The sequence below is a fragment of the Podarcis raffonei genome, chromosome 8 (assembly GCF_027172205.1).
Source record: "Podarcis raffonei isolate rPodRaf1 chromosome 8, rPodRaf1.pri, whole genome shotgun sequence".
NCBI classification, from domain to species: Eukaryota; Metazoa; Chordata; class Lepidosauria; order Squamata; family Lacertidae; genus Podarcis; species Podarcis raffonei.
Window position 1 is genome coordinate 20,749,736 of NC_070609.1, and position 16,363 is coordinate 20,766,098.

At 44.0% G+C, this 16,363-nt stretch overlaps 1 protein-coding gene across 4 annotated transcripts in view; it reads left to right on the forward strand.

Moving 5' to 3' along the window:
* Positions 1-12,991, forward strand: part of EYA3 (EYA transcriptional coactivator and phosphatase 3) — a 50,385-nt gene extending 37,394 nt beyond the window's left edge. For all 4 annotated transcript variants that reach the window (XM_053398443.1, XM_053398442.1, XM_053398445.1 and 1 more), the window contains 9 exons: positions 1,049-1,188; positions 2,482-2,565; positions 3,656-3,745; positions 4,053-4,111; positions 5,050-5,207; positions 6,885-6,999; positions 8,765-8,886; positions 9,680-9,780; positions 10,675-12,991. In XM_053398443.1, coding sequence (XP_053254418.1) covers positions 1,049-1,188; positions 2,482-2,565; positions 3,656-3,745; positions 4,053-4,111; positions 5,050-5,207; positions 6,885-6,999; positions 8,765-8,886; positions 9,680-9,780; positions 10,675-10,755 — 950 coding nt within the window. In that variant the 3' untranslated portion in view covers positions 10,756-12,991. The remainder of the gene's footprint in view (positions 1-1,048; positions 1,189-2,481; positions 2,566-3,655; positions 3,746-4,052; positions 4,112-5,049; positions 5,208-6,884; positions 7,000-8,764; positions 8,887-9,679; positions 9,781-10,674) is intronic.
* Positions 12,992-16,363: the final 3,372 nt, after the last annotated feature.

Here is a 16,363-nt window from a genome sequence, read left to right on the forward strand (position 1 = left end):
AGACTGGCCCGTACGGGCAGGGGTACCTTTACCTTTTTAAAGGGGGACCCAGAGCGTGAATTAAATCTTATGCTAAAGGCCTAAACAAATTGAAACCCAGATACTTGAAGGAATACCTATCTCACCTCAACCTGCCTGAACACTTAGGCCACCTTCAAAGTGTTGGAAAATGCCCTGGGATGCCCTTGCAGCCCCCAAACTCTGAGCTTCCTCCGGTATGCGCAGCTCTGGAAAATGCATTTCCCTTCTTACTCCAGTGCACTTCAGCAACATATATTAAATGATATATGCACACTACAGTGGTACCTTGGGTTACATAGGCTTCAGGTTACATACTCTTCAAGTTACACACTCCGCTGACCCAGAAATAGTGCTTCAGGTTAAGAACTTTGCTTCAGGATAAGAACAGAAATCGGGCTCTGGCGGCGCAGCGGCAGGCCCCATTAGCTAAAGTGGTGCTTCAGGTTAAGAACAGTTTCAGGTTAAGAACGGACCTCCGGAACGAATTAAGTACCACTGTAATCTTCTAGCATAACACAGCAAGAAGCATGAGACATCGTAGAGCTAATCTACATATTTATTTACACACTATGTACAGGCAAAGGATTCATGGCGTCTTCTCTCTCCAGCTCCAAGAGAAGAACAGACAGAAGTAAAAGCAAAAGTACAGTACATAGTACATACAATGGAAGAGATAAGACTGTCTTCCATTCCCACACTCTTCCCAGACAGGCATGTGATTTACACCAATCTCTTCTGCAGCTTCGGAGGCATGAAATATTAACACAAAGACCCTCTTCTAGCTGGTTTCTGATCTGGTGCCTACTGTGATTTTTTAAAACTCATTTATGTTTTGTACCACCCACAAATGTTTCTCACTCCCAGGTGTGTTATACTGCTGCCTCCTTTGTTGTTTTGGCTGCCATGTTTATTACTCTGCATTTTGTTCTATTCTTTGTGTTACACCAGCTGCTGTAGAAATGCAATGTATTGAGGGTTGGTATATTGAGGCATAAAATAACAAGTCTGTGCTGTCCCTTTTTTCCAGGAGACCCATCTACAAGTCCATCTTTGCTGAGAGCGACAGCTAGTAAAGATGTAGAGGATCAGTCCAGGAAAAGCGTGACTGGGAAAAACAGGGGGAAGAGGAAAGCAGACGCTTCTTCACCACAGGACAACGAGCTTGAAGTTAGTCTCCAGCTATTATCACACATCTCTTTCTCTCTCTCTCTCGCTCTCTCTCGCTCTCTCTCGCTCTCTCCCTCCCCTCTCTCCAAAGCTTTAACACTGTGTTTGGTATTGTAGATCAGATCAAACTTCTGTGTTTCTAGTCCATAGACCATTGCAAAGCAAAGTTTAACAATATAAAAGTAAGGCAGGATAGTTTACAGTAGTTGGACACAACTAAACTACAACATAAACTTAGAATGCTGAAATTCCTTGGCAAATCACACCTTGCCCCTTTAAAAAGAAGTAATTCTTACTCTAACAAATACTGAAATGGCTAAAATGAAATAAAATAGAAGTTGTACAAATGTAAATGGAAGTATGTAAAACTAAATTACTGCCCATACAAAATGTGTGGTTTTATCTTGTCTGCTTAGTAAGTAACTTATAGACTCATCCCACTTCAAAATGGGAGCACTAGAAGGACTTGGAAGTCATCTGTGGTGATGAAAGAAACCTCCCAGTAAAGGTACTCTGCTGACCAGGCAAAGGCATAGGGCAGGCGTCTACTTTTTAGCCGATTGAAAAGCGGCATTCTGCCTGCCAATCAGAGGAGCTGATGTTGCCCACACGTTACCTTCTGCAACTGAAAAGAGCTTTATAACTTGGTCACATCCCAGCTCACAGTGGTTTTCTATGGTAGGCCTCAGCCTCTGACTTCAAGCCCCAGAGTCTTTGACAGTGTCTCTTAATAAACATATTTATACATTCAAGATGCATTGTCATCGATTATCATTGCTGCACAGAAGACGCAAAACCCAACTAGGGACATAAGAAAAGCCCTGCTGATTCAGATCAAAGGCCTGTCTAGTTCTCTCAAAGGCCAACCATTTGCTCCCAAGCAGGACATGAGCACAATAGCCCTCTCCAACAAGTCTTCCCCAGCTACTGGTATTCAGAGCCATGCTATCTCCGAAACTGGATGTAATACATAGCCATCATGACTAGTAGCCTTATTCTTCATGAATTTGTCCAATCCCATTTTAAAGGTGTCCAAGGTGGTAGCAAATATTTTACCTTGTGGCAAGTAAGTCCATAGTGTATGTGTTGTGTGAAGGACTTCCTTTTGACTCTGCTGAATCTCCTATTGTAGAGCTTCATTGGGTGATCTTCCCTCGGCTACATTTAAGATTTTTTCAAAAGCAGACTTAATCTGTGGTGTCCTCTTGAAGCTTCCAAAATGGAGGTGGGGGGACTTTCTAGGCAGTTGAACAAAAGCAAGCTAACCTCTCCTATTTGTCCTTTCTTCTTCAGCGAGTGTTCCTATGGGACTTGGATGAGACCATCATAATATTTCATTCTCTTCTAACAGGATCATATGCCCAGAAATACGGGAAGGTAACTAGTGTTTTTGCTTTTACTGCAAAACTTCTGAATTGTTTGATCTTTGCTCTGAGCTAATAAATACTGATTGCAAATCTAGTAGCAGTGAATCAGGGATAGTGCTCAGAAGGAAATATGAGAAACTTTTTATCTGGCCCTGTTACAGAGATGGGATGTCGTTAGATCCACACTCCCATTCTCTCTCCTTTTTGGTTTGCTTCAGACCTAGCCTTACTCCTAGGTAAGCCTATGGCTGCAGTCCCATAGACCTGGGAGTAAGGCCCATTGAACTTGCTGGGATTTACTTCTGACATGCATAAGAGTGCACTGTAGTGTATCTTTCATTGAGTGACAGCTCTACATACAAGGTGTGACTGGAAAGTTCGTGAATGGTCACAGAAATCAGACAGCGAAAAATGTTTGAACATACATACCTTACAGGCCTTCAAAGTAGGCCCCCTCTGATACAATGCACCGTTGACAGCATTTGTAGAACTGTCGGAAACTTCTGGAGAAGTCCTCTTTTCGTACTGCTTTCAGTTCCCTTGTCAAAGCAGCTTGGGTGTGTGAAATGTTGGGAAATCTGCACCATTTCAGTGCAGATTTCAGTTTTGGGAAAAGAAAGAAATCCGGTGGGGCCAGATCAGGAGAGTATGGAGGGTGGGACAACTCAGTAACCTCAGTAAAGATTTCATGCTGAATATGCAATTCTTCCGCCATCATTCGGATGGACAAACGCTGATCCTGCATCAATAACTCATGAACTCCGTTGACATTTGCTGCTGTTCTGCTAGTCGATGGTCTGCCAGACTGAGGGTCATCTTCAATGGCTTGCCACCCTTCATGAAAACACTTAAACCACTTATACACTGTCTTTTGAGTTACAGCTTCATCTCTGTACACAATTGAAAGCATTTTGTGGGTTTCCAATGCCAATTGTACGTTCAAATATTTCTCGCTTTCCAATTTCTGTGACCATTCACCAGACTTTCCGGTCACACCTTGTAGAATGAGCTTCATGTTCTAAAATATCCCATTTTACTTCAATGCAGTTTAATACTGGCCTCTTCCTCTTTTCCATTCTATTTTCCATTCTAACTTCTAGGATCCAACTCTAGTGATTAGCTCTGGTTTGACCATGGAAGAAATGATTTTTGAAGTTGCCGACACACACTTATTTTTCAATGACTTAGAGGTATGTGTTCTCTTCCAAATTCCAGTTTTAATGCATGAACTTTCCAAAGGTTACTGGACTACAGTTCCTATCATGCCCTGCTGCTAACTATTCTGGCTAGGGCTGCTGGGAGTTGGAAGTCTAGCAGCATTAGGAGAGTGACAAGTTCCCTACTCACGGGGCAGACAATAACTGGGCTGGATGGACACATAGTCTGACTTAGAATCACAGAATTGTAGAGTTGGAAGGGACCCCAAGGGCCATCTAGTCCAACCCCCTGCAACTTGGTATAAGGGAGCTTCCTAAACTTAATTTTCTCTCACTGCAGGAGTGTGACCAAGTTCACGTGGAAGACGTTGCATCAGATGACAATGGGCAAGATTTAAGGTGATACATTTGTATTGGTTGCTTCCAAGGTCTAAAATATGGCAACAGAAAGGACCCCTTACAGTGTTTTTATGGGACTTTCAAACAGGTGACGTTTTGTCCACCCTACCTAGGTAGCAGTCACAATGACTTCCTGCCCCCCTTCCTCCTCCTCCTCCACCTGCAACCTGAGATTTTTTTTTAAACTGGAGGCACCAAGTATTAGAACTGGAACTGCATGCATAACATCTGCTCTACCACTGAGCTGCTGTCTCTCCTTTATAGACCTCTCGAATAGGGGCATTTCTGAAAGCAGCTCAAGAAACAATACTTGCTAACAGAGATTCCAGGGTAACCTGTCCATGAAGAACCCCATATTTCCCCCAGCTGTCGGGACTTAAGATTCAAGAGGAAACTGAGCCCAAGATACAGTGGTACCTCGGGTTACAGGTGCTTCAGGTTACAGACTCCGCTAACCCAGAAATAGTACCTCGGGTTAAGAACTTTGCTTCAGGATGAGAACAGAAATTATGCACTGGTGGCACAGTGGGAGCGGGAGGCGCCATTAGCTAAAGTGTTGCTTTAGGTTAAGAACAGTTTCAGGTTAAGAACGGACCTCCGGAACGAATTAAGTTCTTAACCAGAGGTACCACTGTATTTATTTTTATTTCATTTTATTTATTAAATTTGTATACCGCCCTATGCCTGTAGATCTCAGGGCGGACCTGCCCTGATCTGGTGATAATGATAAGGTGATCAGACCCTCAATACACGAAAGTCTAATTAGAGCTGGTATTCAGGTTTCTGAGCAGCAGATTAGCAGAGAATGGAGCTGAGTATTTTCATGTGCAGGGAGATCTGCTGTGGGTTATGCAAGAGGACTTGAGTCATCCATCTAACAATGATCCAGGCAGAAGTTGCCAGTCGGTGTAATACAAATACAACATTTTCTGTCTCAGCAACTACAATTTTTCCACGGATGGCTTCAGTGGCTCAGGAAACAACGCCAATCATGGTTCAGCGGGAGTCCAGGGTGGAGTGGATTGGATGAGGAAGCTGGCTTTCCGCTATCGGAAGGTGCGCGAGGTCTATGACAAATACAAAAGCAACGTAGGAGGTGAGTGTGAGCAGCATCCATGTTCCTGCTGCAACCTGAGGGTATAGGCACCAGGCTGCAGGGGTAGAGTTCTTCTGGCGTTATTAAGCTCTTTCGTGTTGGAGAGGTGGGGCCACAATCAGCCAACCAACCTTGAAAACGGGGGTGGGGCAGTTGCATTTTTCTGTCTTTAAAGACCATGCCAGCATTGTAGTAACTGGGTTGCTTCACATGTAATCATAGAATCATAGAGTTGGAAGAGACCACAAGGGCCATCGAGTCCAACCCCCTGCCAAGCAGGAAACACCATCAGAGCACCCCTGACATATGGTTGTCAAGCCTCTGCTTAAAGACCTCCAAAGAAGGAGACTCCACCACACTCCTTGGCAGCAAATTCCACTGTCGAACAGCTCTTACTGTCAGGAAGTTCTTCCTAATGTTTAGGTGGAATCTTCTTTCTTGTAGTTTGGATCCATTGCTCCGTGTCCGCTTCTCTGGAGCAGCAGAAAACAACCTTTCTTCCTCCTCTATGTGACATCCTTTTATATATTTGAACATGGCTATCATATCACCCCTTAACCTCCTCTTCTCCAGGCTAAACATGCCCAGCTCCCTTAGCCGTTCCTCATAAGGCATCGTTTCCAGGCCTTTGACCATTTTGGTTGCCCTCCTCTGGACACGTTCCAGTTTGTCAGTGTCCTTCTTGAACTGCCAAGAGGGGTTTACTGTTATGAGGAAAAGTTGCACTGAGCCTGGGACTTGCATTCCACTCTCCCAGGGCTTCTGTTTTTTATTCTTTTTTTAATGCAATTTATTAATTTTATAATAACAAAAAACAAACAAAAAATCATAAACAAAATTTCAAACCATAATTTTTAGCTCATCCGTATATACAACCATAACATCACCATACTCTTGACTTCCCTTCGCTGTGATTAATCTAAAACATCAGGGAAAGATTCTAGATTTCTTGTAGCCATGCACATGGGGGCCTGATGCTTGCAACAGCTCATCCTCATAATGCTAAACTGGATAAACTGGATTGTCTTAACAGTTTGACATCTGAATTGTCTGGAATTGAAAAACATATTGAAGGCAAAAGAGATAGCTAATCCATGTCTGTGAAATCCCCCGTTTTATAAAATAAATACCTATTCCCACATTGGTGAAATGCCTGAAGAGGTAAAACAGATTACTCGGAGATCTTTCACCTTTTTACAATAGGTTATTTATCACTGTATTTTAGCATAAATGTATCTGTGAGGGGCCAATTCAAAAATGAGTCCCATTAATGGAGAGCAAGATTGTTTTTGTGCAATGTGGAATGTTTTATATGTAACCATTTGCAAACCATCTTGAGTGCAGAAAAGCAACCTATAAATTCCAAAATGAATAAATGCTGGGGTTGAAAATGTTTCACTTGACGTTTTCATAATGTCATTTCTGTACTGAAACACTTCCAAATGAAATGAATCCAGAAATCACAAAGTTGGGCCCTTCCTCTGATTGCACCAATAATATAGGGTTGTATCCAATGTGAATCATACTCAGATCTATTTAAATTAATGGCTAACTTAGGTCCATTAATTTCAGTGGGTCTTCTCTGAGCAGAACTTAGTTTGGATACAACCCGTTACTTGATATACTTATACGTATGTTTCTGCTTTCTGACAAATAAAATGTGTGTGCATTTTGCAGCCCTTCTCAGCCCAGAAAAGAAGGAGGCTTTGCAGAGATTAAGGGAAGACATAGAAATGTTAACAGATTCCTGGTTGGGAACAGCGTTAAAGTCCCTGCTGCTCATCCAGTCAAGGTATGGAGATAAGTGTCTGCTCTGCCAGCTGCCATATTTACAGCTCTAGTGCAATGTGGTGCTTGCTATGCATTTTTTTACAGTGATGTGTCTCATACACTATTGGGTAGAAATATATGGTCTGAATTGTGATGCAACTACAATGTTTCGGTGGAGATCCTTGTGCCTTGGTACCCAAACACACGGCTGCATTGCCTTTTATCCAGTCAAAGACTTAAAGGCCAGGGGAGGTGGGCAAGAGAAATGGGATAATTTGCATCTAATTAAGGTGTACAGGAAATACGCATTTGTCAGATTAGATTATTTTTTTATTGATCATAGTACATGCCACATGCACACAATATTATATTACATGCAGAAGGAGCTCACTGGGTAGAGCGGCATTGCTACACTTGCTTCCTGATGGGTGGGTCATTATTGCTTACACAGGAGGAGAGGGGTGAGGTGTGTGTGTGGGGGGGGGTGATTAGAGCAGTGCAAAAGCACCAGCAGGAGTACTAGATTGGCTCTGCTAGTGCATACGCACTGCTGGCCCCACCCAGCAATCTGCTTCCCATTACGTGTTTAATAATGTAATCTGCAGATACCTTTTGCCAGTTGCCCCATCATCAGAAGCGAAGGAGGGCAATTTCAGTGCCCTGCTTATGTCTTCTTCTTCGGCGATCACTCGTAGCCGAGTAAGATTGTCTTCCATAAACACGATTTTAACAATGAGTCTGTAGGTGACTGTGGAGGCCAATTCTGGATCCACATGTCCTTCCACAGTGGGGACATTGGTTTCTGGGCGGGAGTTGATCACGGCGAGGGTTTGCCAAGCATGTCTTCCTCTTAGCATGTTTCTCCCTTGCGTCCTAAGTTCAAGTGTCTTCAAAGCCCATGACACCTTTGGTAAAGGCTGTTCTCCAACTGGAGCGCTCACAGGCCAGTGTTTCCCAGTTGTCAGTATTTATACTACCTTTTTTTAGACTTGCCTTGAGACAGTCTTTAAACCTCTTTTGTTGACCACCAGCATTATGCTTTCCATTTTTAAGTTCGGAATAGAATAGTTGCTTTGGGAGATTATAATCAGGCATCCGCACAACATGACCAGTCCAACGAAGTTGATGTTGAAGGATCATTGCTTCAATACTTGTGATCGTTGCTTCTTCCAGTACACTGGTATTAGTTCGCCTCCATGCACACACATATTTAGATTTAGCTAGATAGAGAGACACACATATAGATATACCCAGTGCTTTTTTAAATGAAAAATAGGTGCCTGTACTCACCTAGGAAGTTGTTATAGTAAGTACCACACTTTTTAACAACAACAAAAGAGGTACTGCATACCCTTAAGTACCCCCTGAAAAAAGCACTGGATATACCTATCTAGATATTAAACATGATTTTATCTCTTGCCTTTTTATGTGCTTAATTTAATTGTTTCGAATGGATCTGTAGTGCATTATCAGGCAAAGTCTTTGCAATTAATTTGCTGCTTCACAATATCACCGTTTGAATAACTGGAAGCCAAGACCAGCCTTAACACTGAACCATTGCAAATGTCAGCCCCAGAGAGCTAGGGTCATTTGAAATATGGATGAGAGGTACAAAGAATAGCAAATACTGTAATGCATAAAAGGGGAGGATCCCGTCTTGAGTTTCATGTCATTTCTTGTTCCTTCCATTAGTGCTTGCAAATATGAGGCCGGCAGCATCCCACCTCTTTTTCAACTTTGTATAAGCAAGCTCCTCTCCCTGACCCATTTCTCTTGCCACCTTCTAGAAAGAATTGTGTGAATCTTCTGATAACGACTACTCAGCTGGTGCCGGCTCTGGCCAAAGTTCTGCTGTATGGATTAGGTGACGTGTTCCCAATTGAAAATATTTATAGCGCAACAAAAATAGGTAGGTGGTGACATCAAATTCCAACTCTCTTTGGCAGTTGTCTTGGGTGGCAGTAGGGAGTCGGCCCTCTTGTACAACCTGGGTTTGTACAACCTCCCTGGAAAGAGGGGGAGACTTCAGTGCATCAAAGCAACCCCTACAGCACATCTTCCACTTTCTGCATGATTCCTTAAAAGACCTTTGTTGGCTCAAAGCCTTTTGAAGCAAAGCTGTGCTCTCAGATACTGTTGCAGTCTCTATAGTGGGTGGATAAACTGGGCTTTAGTACTCCTATCAGCTACATAATTTTATTTATTTATTACTATTTCTTAAACAGGTTCTCTAAGTGTCTTACAATGTTGATCAATTTGCAAAGGTCATTGGCAGTAGTAGTAGTAGGAGTTTTGGCATTTTTATCCTGCCCTTCCACCAAACAGGGCTTCCAGAATGGCTTACAAAAATCGGTGAGATGACAGTCCCTGCCCCAGTTCCCTAAGAGACACAATGCAACAAGAAAAAGAACTAGGAGGGAATGGGAAAAAAGCAAGCTCAGGCATTCTAAATTACAGAGATCTTGTAGTGAACAGTAGGAATGGAAACAATTTGGAGAAGAGCCAAAGGTTGCTGAGCCTTTCAGCAAAGCTGTTGGAGAGGCCCTGCAGGCAAGGTTCAGGGTTCAAGGGAAGAGCGAGCCCTGCCATGGTGCTGGGGCCCAGACAGCTGCCCACAGGTACCACATACTGACGCCTGCCCCACTGGGGCCTGTACCTTTCCTTTGACCATAAGCAACAGTGTGTTTGTAATCTCTTGACAGGTAAAGAGAGCTGTTTTGAAAGGATTATCTCTCGGTTTGGGAAGAAGGTGACATATGTGGTGATTGGAGATGGGCGTGATGAAGAGATGGCAGCCAAACAGGTGAGACTGTTGACTACGTTTGTGTTGCAGCACCCTTCCTGAGAAGAGCGGGCTCCCTTTTTGCACCCCAGTAATAATCCATTGCCTCCCTTCCTCCTGCAGGCACTGCCAGATGGCCGGAGCCTGTTTGCCTTAGAGACAACACAGCCATAGCATCCTTGGGTGTCCTTTGCCCCCTTTTTTGTTGCGTATATTTCATTTCGCAGTGTGTTGGAGCTTGCCTGGGGTGTCTGTGGATGACCCAGCATATACAAATGGAGATCTTCAGAAGGCGGAAGGATGGCTCCACAGATAATAATAATAATAATAATTAATAATAATATATATATTTTTATACCCTCCCCATCTGGCTGGATTTCCCCAGCCACTCTGGGCAGCTCCCAACAAAATATTAAAAACAGGATAAAACATAAACCATTTAAATCTTCCCTAAACAGGGCTGCCTTCAGATGTCTTCTAAAAGTCAGATAGTTGTTTATCTCTTTGACATCTGATGAGAGCGCGTTCCACAGGGCAGGCGCCACTACCGAAAAGGCCCTCTGCCCGGTTCCCTGTAACTTCGCTTCTCGCAGGGAAGGAACCACCAGAAGACCCTCAGAGCTGGACCTCAATGTCAAAGGGGATTTTGAACATGCTCCCAGGGAAAGCCTCACCCTCGCTAGGTAGGGTGGCCTAGCTGTACTTTAGCAACTGCTGTCAACTGCGTGCTTCTTCTTTTTCTGAAAATAGCAACATTGGCTGGTTGCCTGTGAACCTTTCCTGACTCTTTTTTCATTTCCTCACGGGTGAGGCCTGTGTTCACTCATCTCCTGCAGAGCACTGACTTCCATTCCCACTGCACAAGTTGCTTATGTGCTTGTTTCTTAACACCCCTCCACCTCTTTTGTTTTGCAGCACAACATGCCCTTCTGGAGAATCACAAATCACGCCGATCTGGTGTCGCTCCACCAGGCCCTCGAACTGGACTTTCTGTGAGGAGCTGAGCAGCAGGCAGTCCGGCACAGCTCCCGACAGCCCCATCTTGGCAAGAGCAGACTTGGGGACTTCCTTTTTCATCCAGACAGAGCAATGTAGCTAACGGAAGTGTACAGTAGGAGGCGCCACAGCGTTGTTTTTCCCAGGAGAGCCACCCAAGCCTTTCACTGCTGTCTGCGTTTGGGCAAAGGGAATTTGAGGAGGAGACCCAAAACAGAGCATCCTGGCTAGGAATCTCCAGCAGTACAGACCTAACCCACTGTGCAACCTTTGGTGGTATAATATTATGCATTTTCTTAAAAAAAAGGAAAGGAAAAAAAGCAGTGGGGTGTGGTTTTTGTTTTTTGTTTTTTTGTAGAGTACTTTGTCACCTCCAGGCCTCTCTCTCGAGCTTTCAGAACATAAAGAGAAGTGAACTGATTGTTTATTTTTTTACAGAAAAGGGTCCAGAAACATTTCCCTTCCTGAAAAGCCAGAAAGGGCTGTAGATTTTCATGGAAAGGCCATAAAACAATTCTGTGTGTTGAGAGGGTGGTGGAAGTTCTTCCAGTGTCTGCTGGGGTACTGATTATAGGCAGCCATCCCCTCAGTGCCTGACGCCAAGAAGGGGTGGCTGGGGCCAGTTCTTCTGAATAATCTGTCTCTCTGTCTCTCCACTCCCAAGCAGCAGCATGACATTGAGGTGCAGGTGAGGTCAGATTACCTGAGTGACAGAAAAGGGGAAAACACCATTTCTTCCTTCTTTTTGACAGCTGACTTGCATAAGTAGAAGCAGGATTTTTTAAGAGGCAGCAGTGTGAAATGATAGGAGCTGCCCAGCTAGCAGAGAAAATCCAGCTAGGAAAACACCTCATTTGCAAATACTTTAGTGTGTTCTGCCAAATTTGCATTCAATATTCCAACTTGGCAGGAACTTATAGCTTCCTCGTTTTGCATCAAGAGTGCTGCCTCTTTGCAATTTTTTTGTGGTGGGGGGAGTTGGGCAGAATGGAGTGTCTGGCAACTTGCAGGTCTGCGAATCTTCTCTTTAATTCAGAATAGGAGATAGTTACCATAGTGTCAGGGTCAAGCACTGGCTTAGTGAAAGGGAAGTAGGGACACCTGTACTCACTTGCAGAGCAGAAAATTCAAAATGCTAATGGCTATAGGGGTGGAAACCCCCGAAAGTTTCAAGGAGGAACCTCCAACAATTTATTTCATTATTTTTATTTCAACTATATGCCACTTAATATTCAGAATTCCAAAATGGGTTGCGGAAGCTAGGGACCCTGCCAAGTTCTTTGCATCTGGCTTTGACAGGTGCAGATGCATTTATTTTTTAGTCCCAGTCAAAGACTCTCATGTCCCAAGAAAAGTCCCCATTGCATTTGGTACCATGCAGTACCTACTGCTGATCACCCACCCGACAGTGCTTTATCTGCATACTCCTTAAGTAGTAAGGCAGGAACTGTAGGGACTCATAGTTCCATTCATACCAGCAGGTGGAGAATAAGTTCTTGCTAGGTAGGCAGAATTCTGTTTTCTTTCCCTGCGAGAACATAGTGTATAATAGATGGGTAGATTCTGCAGAGGAACATACACCACAGAGAAAGCCGTACAGGGTGCCAGAAAGCTGCTGTTTCCTGACGTTTATTGCAAGCTCACAGAAGGCAACATAACAGTATTCTTTGGGATGAAAATGCATCCCGCTCCCTCAGAAAGGAAACTCACTTCTAAAAGAGACCCTGTTATTGTAATTCCAGCTTTCTGCGAATTTTTAACTCCTTTGCGAAGGCCAGAAAGGTCACTAGCTGAGCAGCCGCTCCTGAGTCATCTCCTACTGTATCAGTGTGGGCTGTGCTTGACTTTGGAATCAACTCTGTGCCTTAACTTCCATTGCAACTCTTGGATATGTCAGCAACTGTAGAGGAATACCTTGCCTGGCCCCCATTTAAATTAACCTAGTGTTTTGTTTTTGTTTTTTTAAGTGTTTGCAGAAAGCATAGCGGGCAGGGAATTGTTAAGCCACCAGGAAACTGACCGTTGTTGCCCTGGGTTTTGTTTTACTTGGCGAAACTGTTTCGAACGCCTTCAAGATTTCAGAAGACCTTTAGCTGACGTGTGTGAAGCTTTGTTTTTGCATCAGATACCAATATTTATATAGTGTCCTCTCTGGTGTTTCCTAACCCACTCAGGGGATGGTACATTTTCTGTGTTAACGTTAATAAACATTGTCCTCGCTCTTGTTATCATTGAACTCACTGGCTGCGTTTCTCTTGGGTCTTCATACAGTATTTGGAAACTGGCTCCTCGCCCCTTCCTGCTCTTTCCCACTGTTTAGCATTCAAGCACCAGCCAGTTCCCTTCTAATGCCATCGTGGGCTCTCCGCATCCTTTACGTCCCTGCAGTGAGCTTGGGAGTCTTGCATTCTCAGCTCCCACTCTGCCTGTGTTTCCATTGCAGTCTGAATCCCATCAAGCACCGGAGGCAGCTGCATGCGCTGGTGTAGATTAGAAATGCTGATTCACCCTCGGAGTCCTGCAGGTGTCCAGAATTGGCATCAGCTGTGCTTATGGTTATGATTAGAAGGCATTAACGGCTGTAGGTTTCCTCAAGCATCATGTTCTGTGTAATGGGAACTGTCCTTGTGAACTGGAAAAATAAAGTCTTTATTTTCTGTATAAAAAAACTGTTGTTCTATTCCTGCTTTCTGAAGGAAAGTTGGTGTGTGTGGATTCGTATGTACAGTGGTACCTCGGGTTACATATGCTTCAGGTTACAGACTCCGCTAACCCAGAAATAGTGCTTCAGGTTAAGAACTTTGCTTCAGGATGAGAAGAGAAATCGTGCTCCAGCGGCACGGCAGCAGCAGGAGGCCCCATTAGCTAAAGTGATCTTCAGGTTAAGAACAGTTTCAGGTTAAGAACGGACCTCCGGAACGAATTAAGTACTTAACCCGAGGTACCACTGTATTGAGACTTTATACCTCACATTCAAGCTGCAAGCCTTATTAATTATAAGCCACACCGTTTATATAGCCAGACGCCCAAGAGATTTTTGTGTGCCCTTCCAAAATTTTGTCATTCCCCCTTTTAAAAAAAAAAAATTCCCTATGCTTCCTCCCCCCCCCCCCCATTTCCCCATACTGGTTTTATGGTTTCCCCCCACTGTGATGCTATGATCCTCCAAGGTCCACCAAACATTTTCCACTTGAAGGCTTAAAAACATTTTTATTGACTGATAAGTCCCCTCCCCCAATATTTTCTTCCTATTTTTCAATTTTATTTAATGACAGCCCCCATAGGTAATACTATGATGCCAAAGGATTGTCCTCTCGATTTTTTTTTTACTGACCATTCCCCTGCTGTGATTCCATAACAAGCTTTTTGTGTCACCCTAACCCTCAACAACCTTTATTTTTAAAAGGCTAAGTTGGCCATGCCCTTCCTTACACTTTGACATGCCCCCCCCAGCTTATCCCTGGATCAATGTGGCCCTTAGCTCAAATGTTTGTGGCCTGTACTGTCTGCAATTTGCTCAAAACAGTGTACATCATGGACGGGTAACGTGTGGCCCTCCATATATTCCCAGACTACAGCGCTTATCATCCCTGACTATTGACCATCCTGGCTGAGGCTGATGAGAGTTGGAGTCCAATAACAGCATCTGGAGGGCCACCAGTTCCCCACATCCCTTTGGTGAGACGTGGCTCCTGTTACGTGCATATGCTCTGGGTAGTTTTAATGCAAGGGACAGCCCAAGGAAAGCATGGCAGACAGCCAAAGCCTTTGGGTCAGAGCTCTTATCTGCTGTGATGCAGAGACCTGCGAGCCCAGAGAAACAGCTGCCACCAGTATGATGTGGAGGAGGCTGATAATCACTTTCCTTCCCGAAATACGAAGCACAGCCAGACTTGTGGGGCTCACGATCAAAAGATAAGGAACTCCCAATGTGTCAGTCCATAGCCTCATAGCAAAGCTGGCATTGCATTTTTTTAGCGATTAGTCACGCCAGGCCAACATGTCTCCCCACCTCCAAAATACCTAGAGCAGTGGTTTAAAATTCCTTTGAAGGAGAGCTGCTCCACCCTTAGAAATGAGCACAGGTGACCTGGCTTCAAAGGGAAAGGACTGTTCTCAGAAATGCCATGTGGATGCCATGTGTTGCACCCACTAACCCACATATATTATTTCAACATTGACACTTTTCAGGGAGGAGCTTGGGAGTACTGTCTATCTCTGCATCAGCCTGCCCATTTCCTGAGATTGTTGGAGATTCTTCATAGATGCCCTCACTGAACTGAGGTGCTGCAACTCTAGAATTGCCTGCCAAGAGTGGCTTGCCCTGGGCCTACCTTCCTCTTGGCACATGAATTTCTTAGTTTCCCAGGCCTTAAAAAAACTTTCAGCCTCTCCGATATTATATGAGTGGCTGCTGCTATTGGCATTTGGGGCTTCAAAGTTTGCAAAAGCAGCCCCATCTTTCAGGTCAAATTCATGACGTTAGTCACATGTTTATTATGGATGTTTCATTTTAAAGCAGAAGCAAACAAATTTCTTTGGGGGGGAGGACAGGAAAAACAGCTGGGAAGGAAGGGGAGAGTTTCAGCAGATTTGTTCAAGGTCCCAGTTCAGCTCAGGAATGTGTTCCAGACTTGGGCCCCGTGACTACTTTTGCTCCAAAACAAAAGTAGCCAGGTTAAGCATGCTTGCTGAAACACATGGAAAATAGCAAGTGGAGTTTAGCCCATAAGTGTGCCAACCTATATGAGTTGTGCCACAGGCTCACGACATCATGCTAGGCTTTCAACTGTTTGATTGGCTTTTCTGTTAACTATTTATTTATAGGCCCCTGCTGTTCCACTCAGTGGTGTTCAGGACGCCAGCAGTAATGCAAATTCAAACAGAATACAAAGCCTTATCTTGCATGACCCAATTGTGGGACACCATTTGCTGGCTGCATTGAAACAAATGGGCGTTTGTCTATTTTCAAATGACTCATCTAAGGATTCTTTACTATCAGAGCAGATAAGGACCTCAAGAACTCATCTGCCAGAGTACTGGGAGAAAAGGGCAAGTTAATTCTTCTCAGGCTTAATAAAGTTTCCTCGGTGTGTGTTCTTTGCAGCCGACAGCATCACCTACTGTTGATTTGCACAAAAAACTTGATAACTCAGGTGCACGTTCCATATTATATCACACTGCGGTTGGTTTGAAAAGCTGGAGAGAAGAAGGTAGAAGTCCTATTAAAAGGCTTCTTCCTCTTTTTGGAGACTGCTTGGCTGTTAAGGAGACGTGAAACAAGGCATGATGTCCATAAAGCTCTCTACTTTATAATGGGCAGTGTGAAGCAAACTTCCTGTCAGAAGTTTCCATTCTCTTTAGTATTTCAGATCTGTGGCAGCTTCACAGCAGAAGTGACAGAATGCTATTGGACTTGTGTCTGGCTGGTGGCTTTCCCTTCGTGGAGATAGTGGACAGAAAGAAGTTTTTCTCCCTCTTGTGACACCAGAATTCATGGACATCCAAAGGTTAGAAGATTCAGGACAGATAAAGTACAGGGCAGCCTCAGCAAGGCCTCATCTGATGTTCTTATGATAGGAAGACCCCATGCTCTAGTATTCTGAAA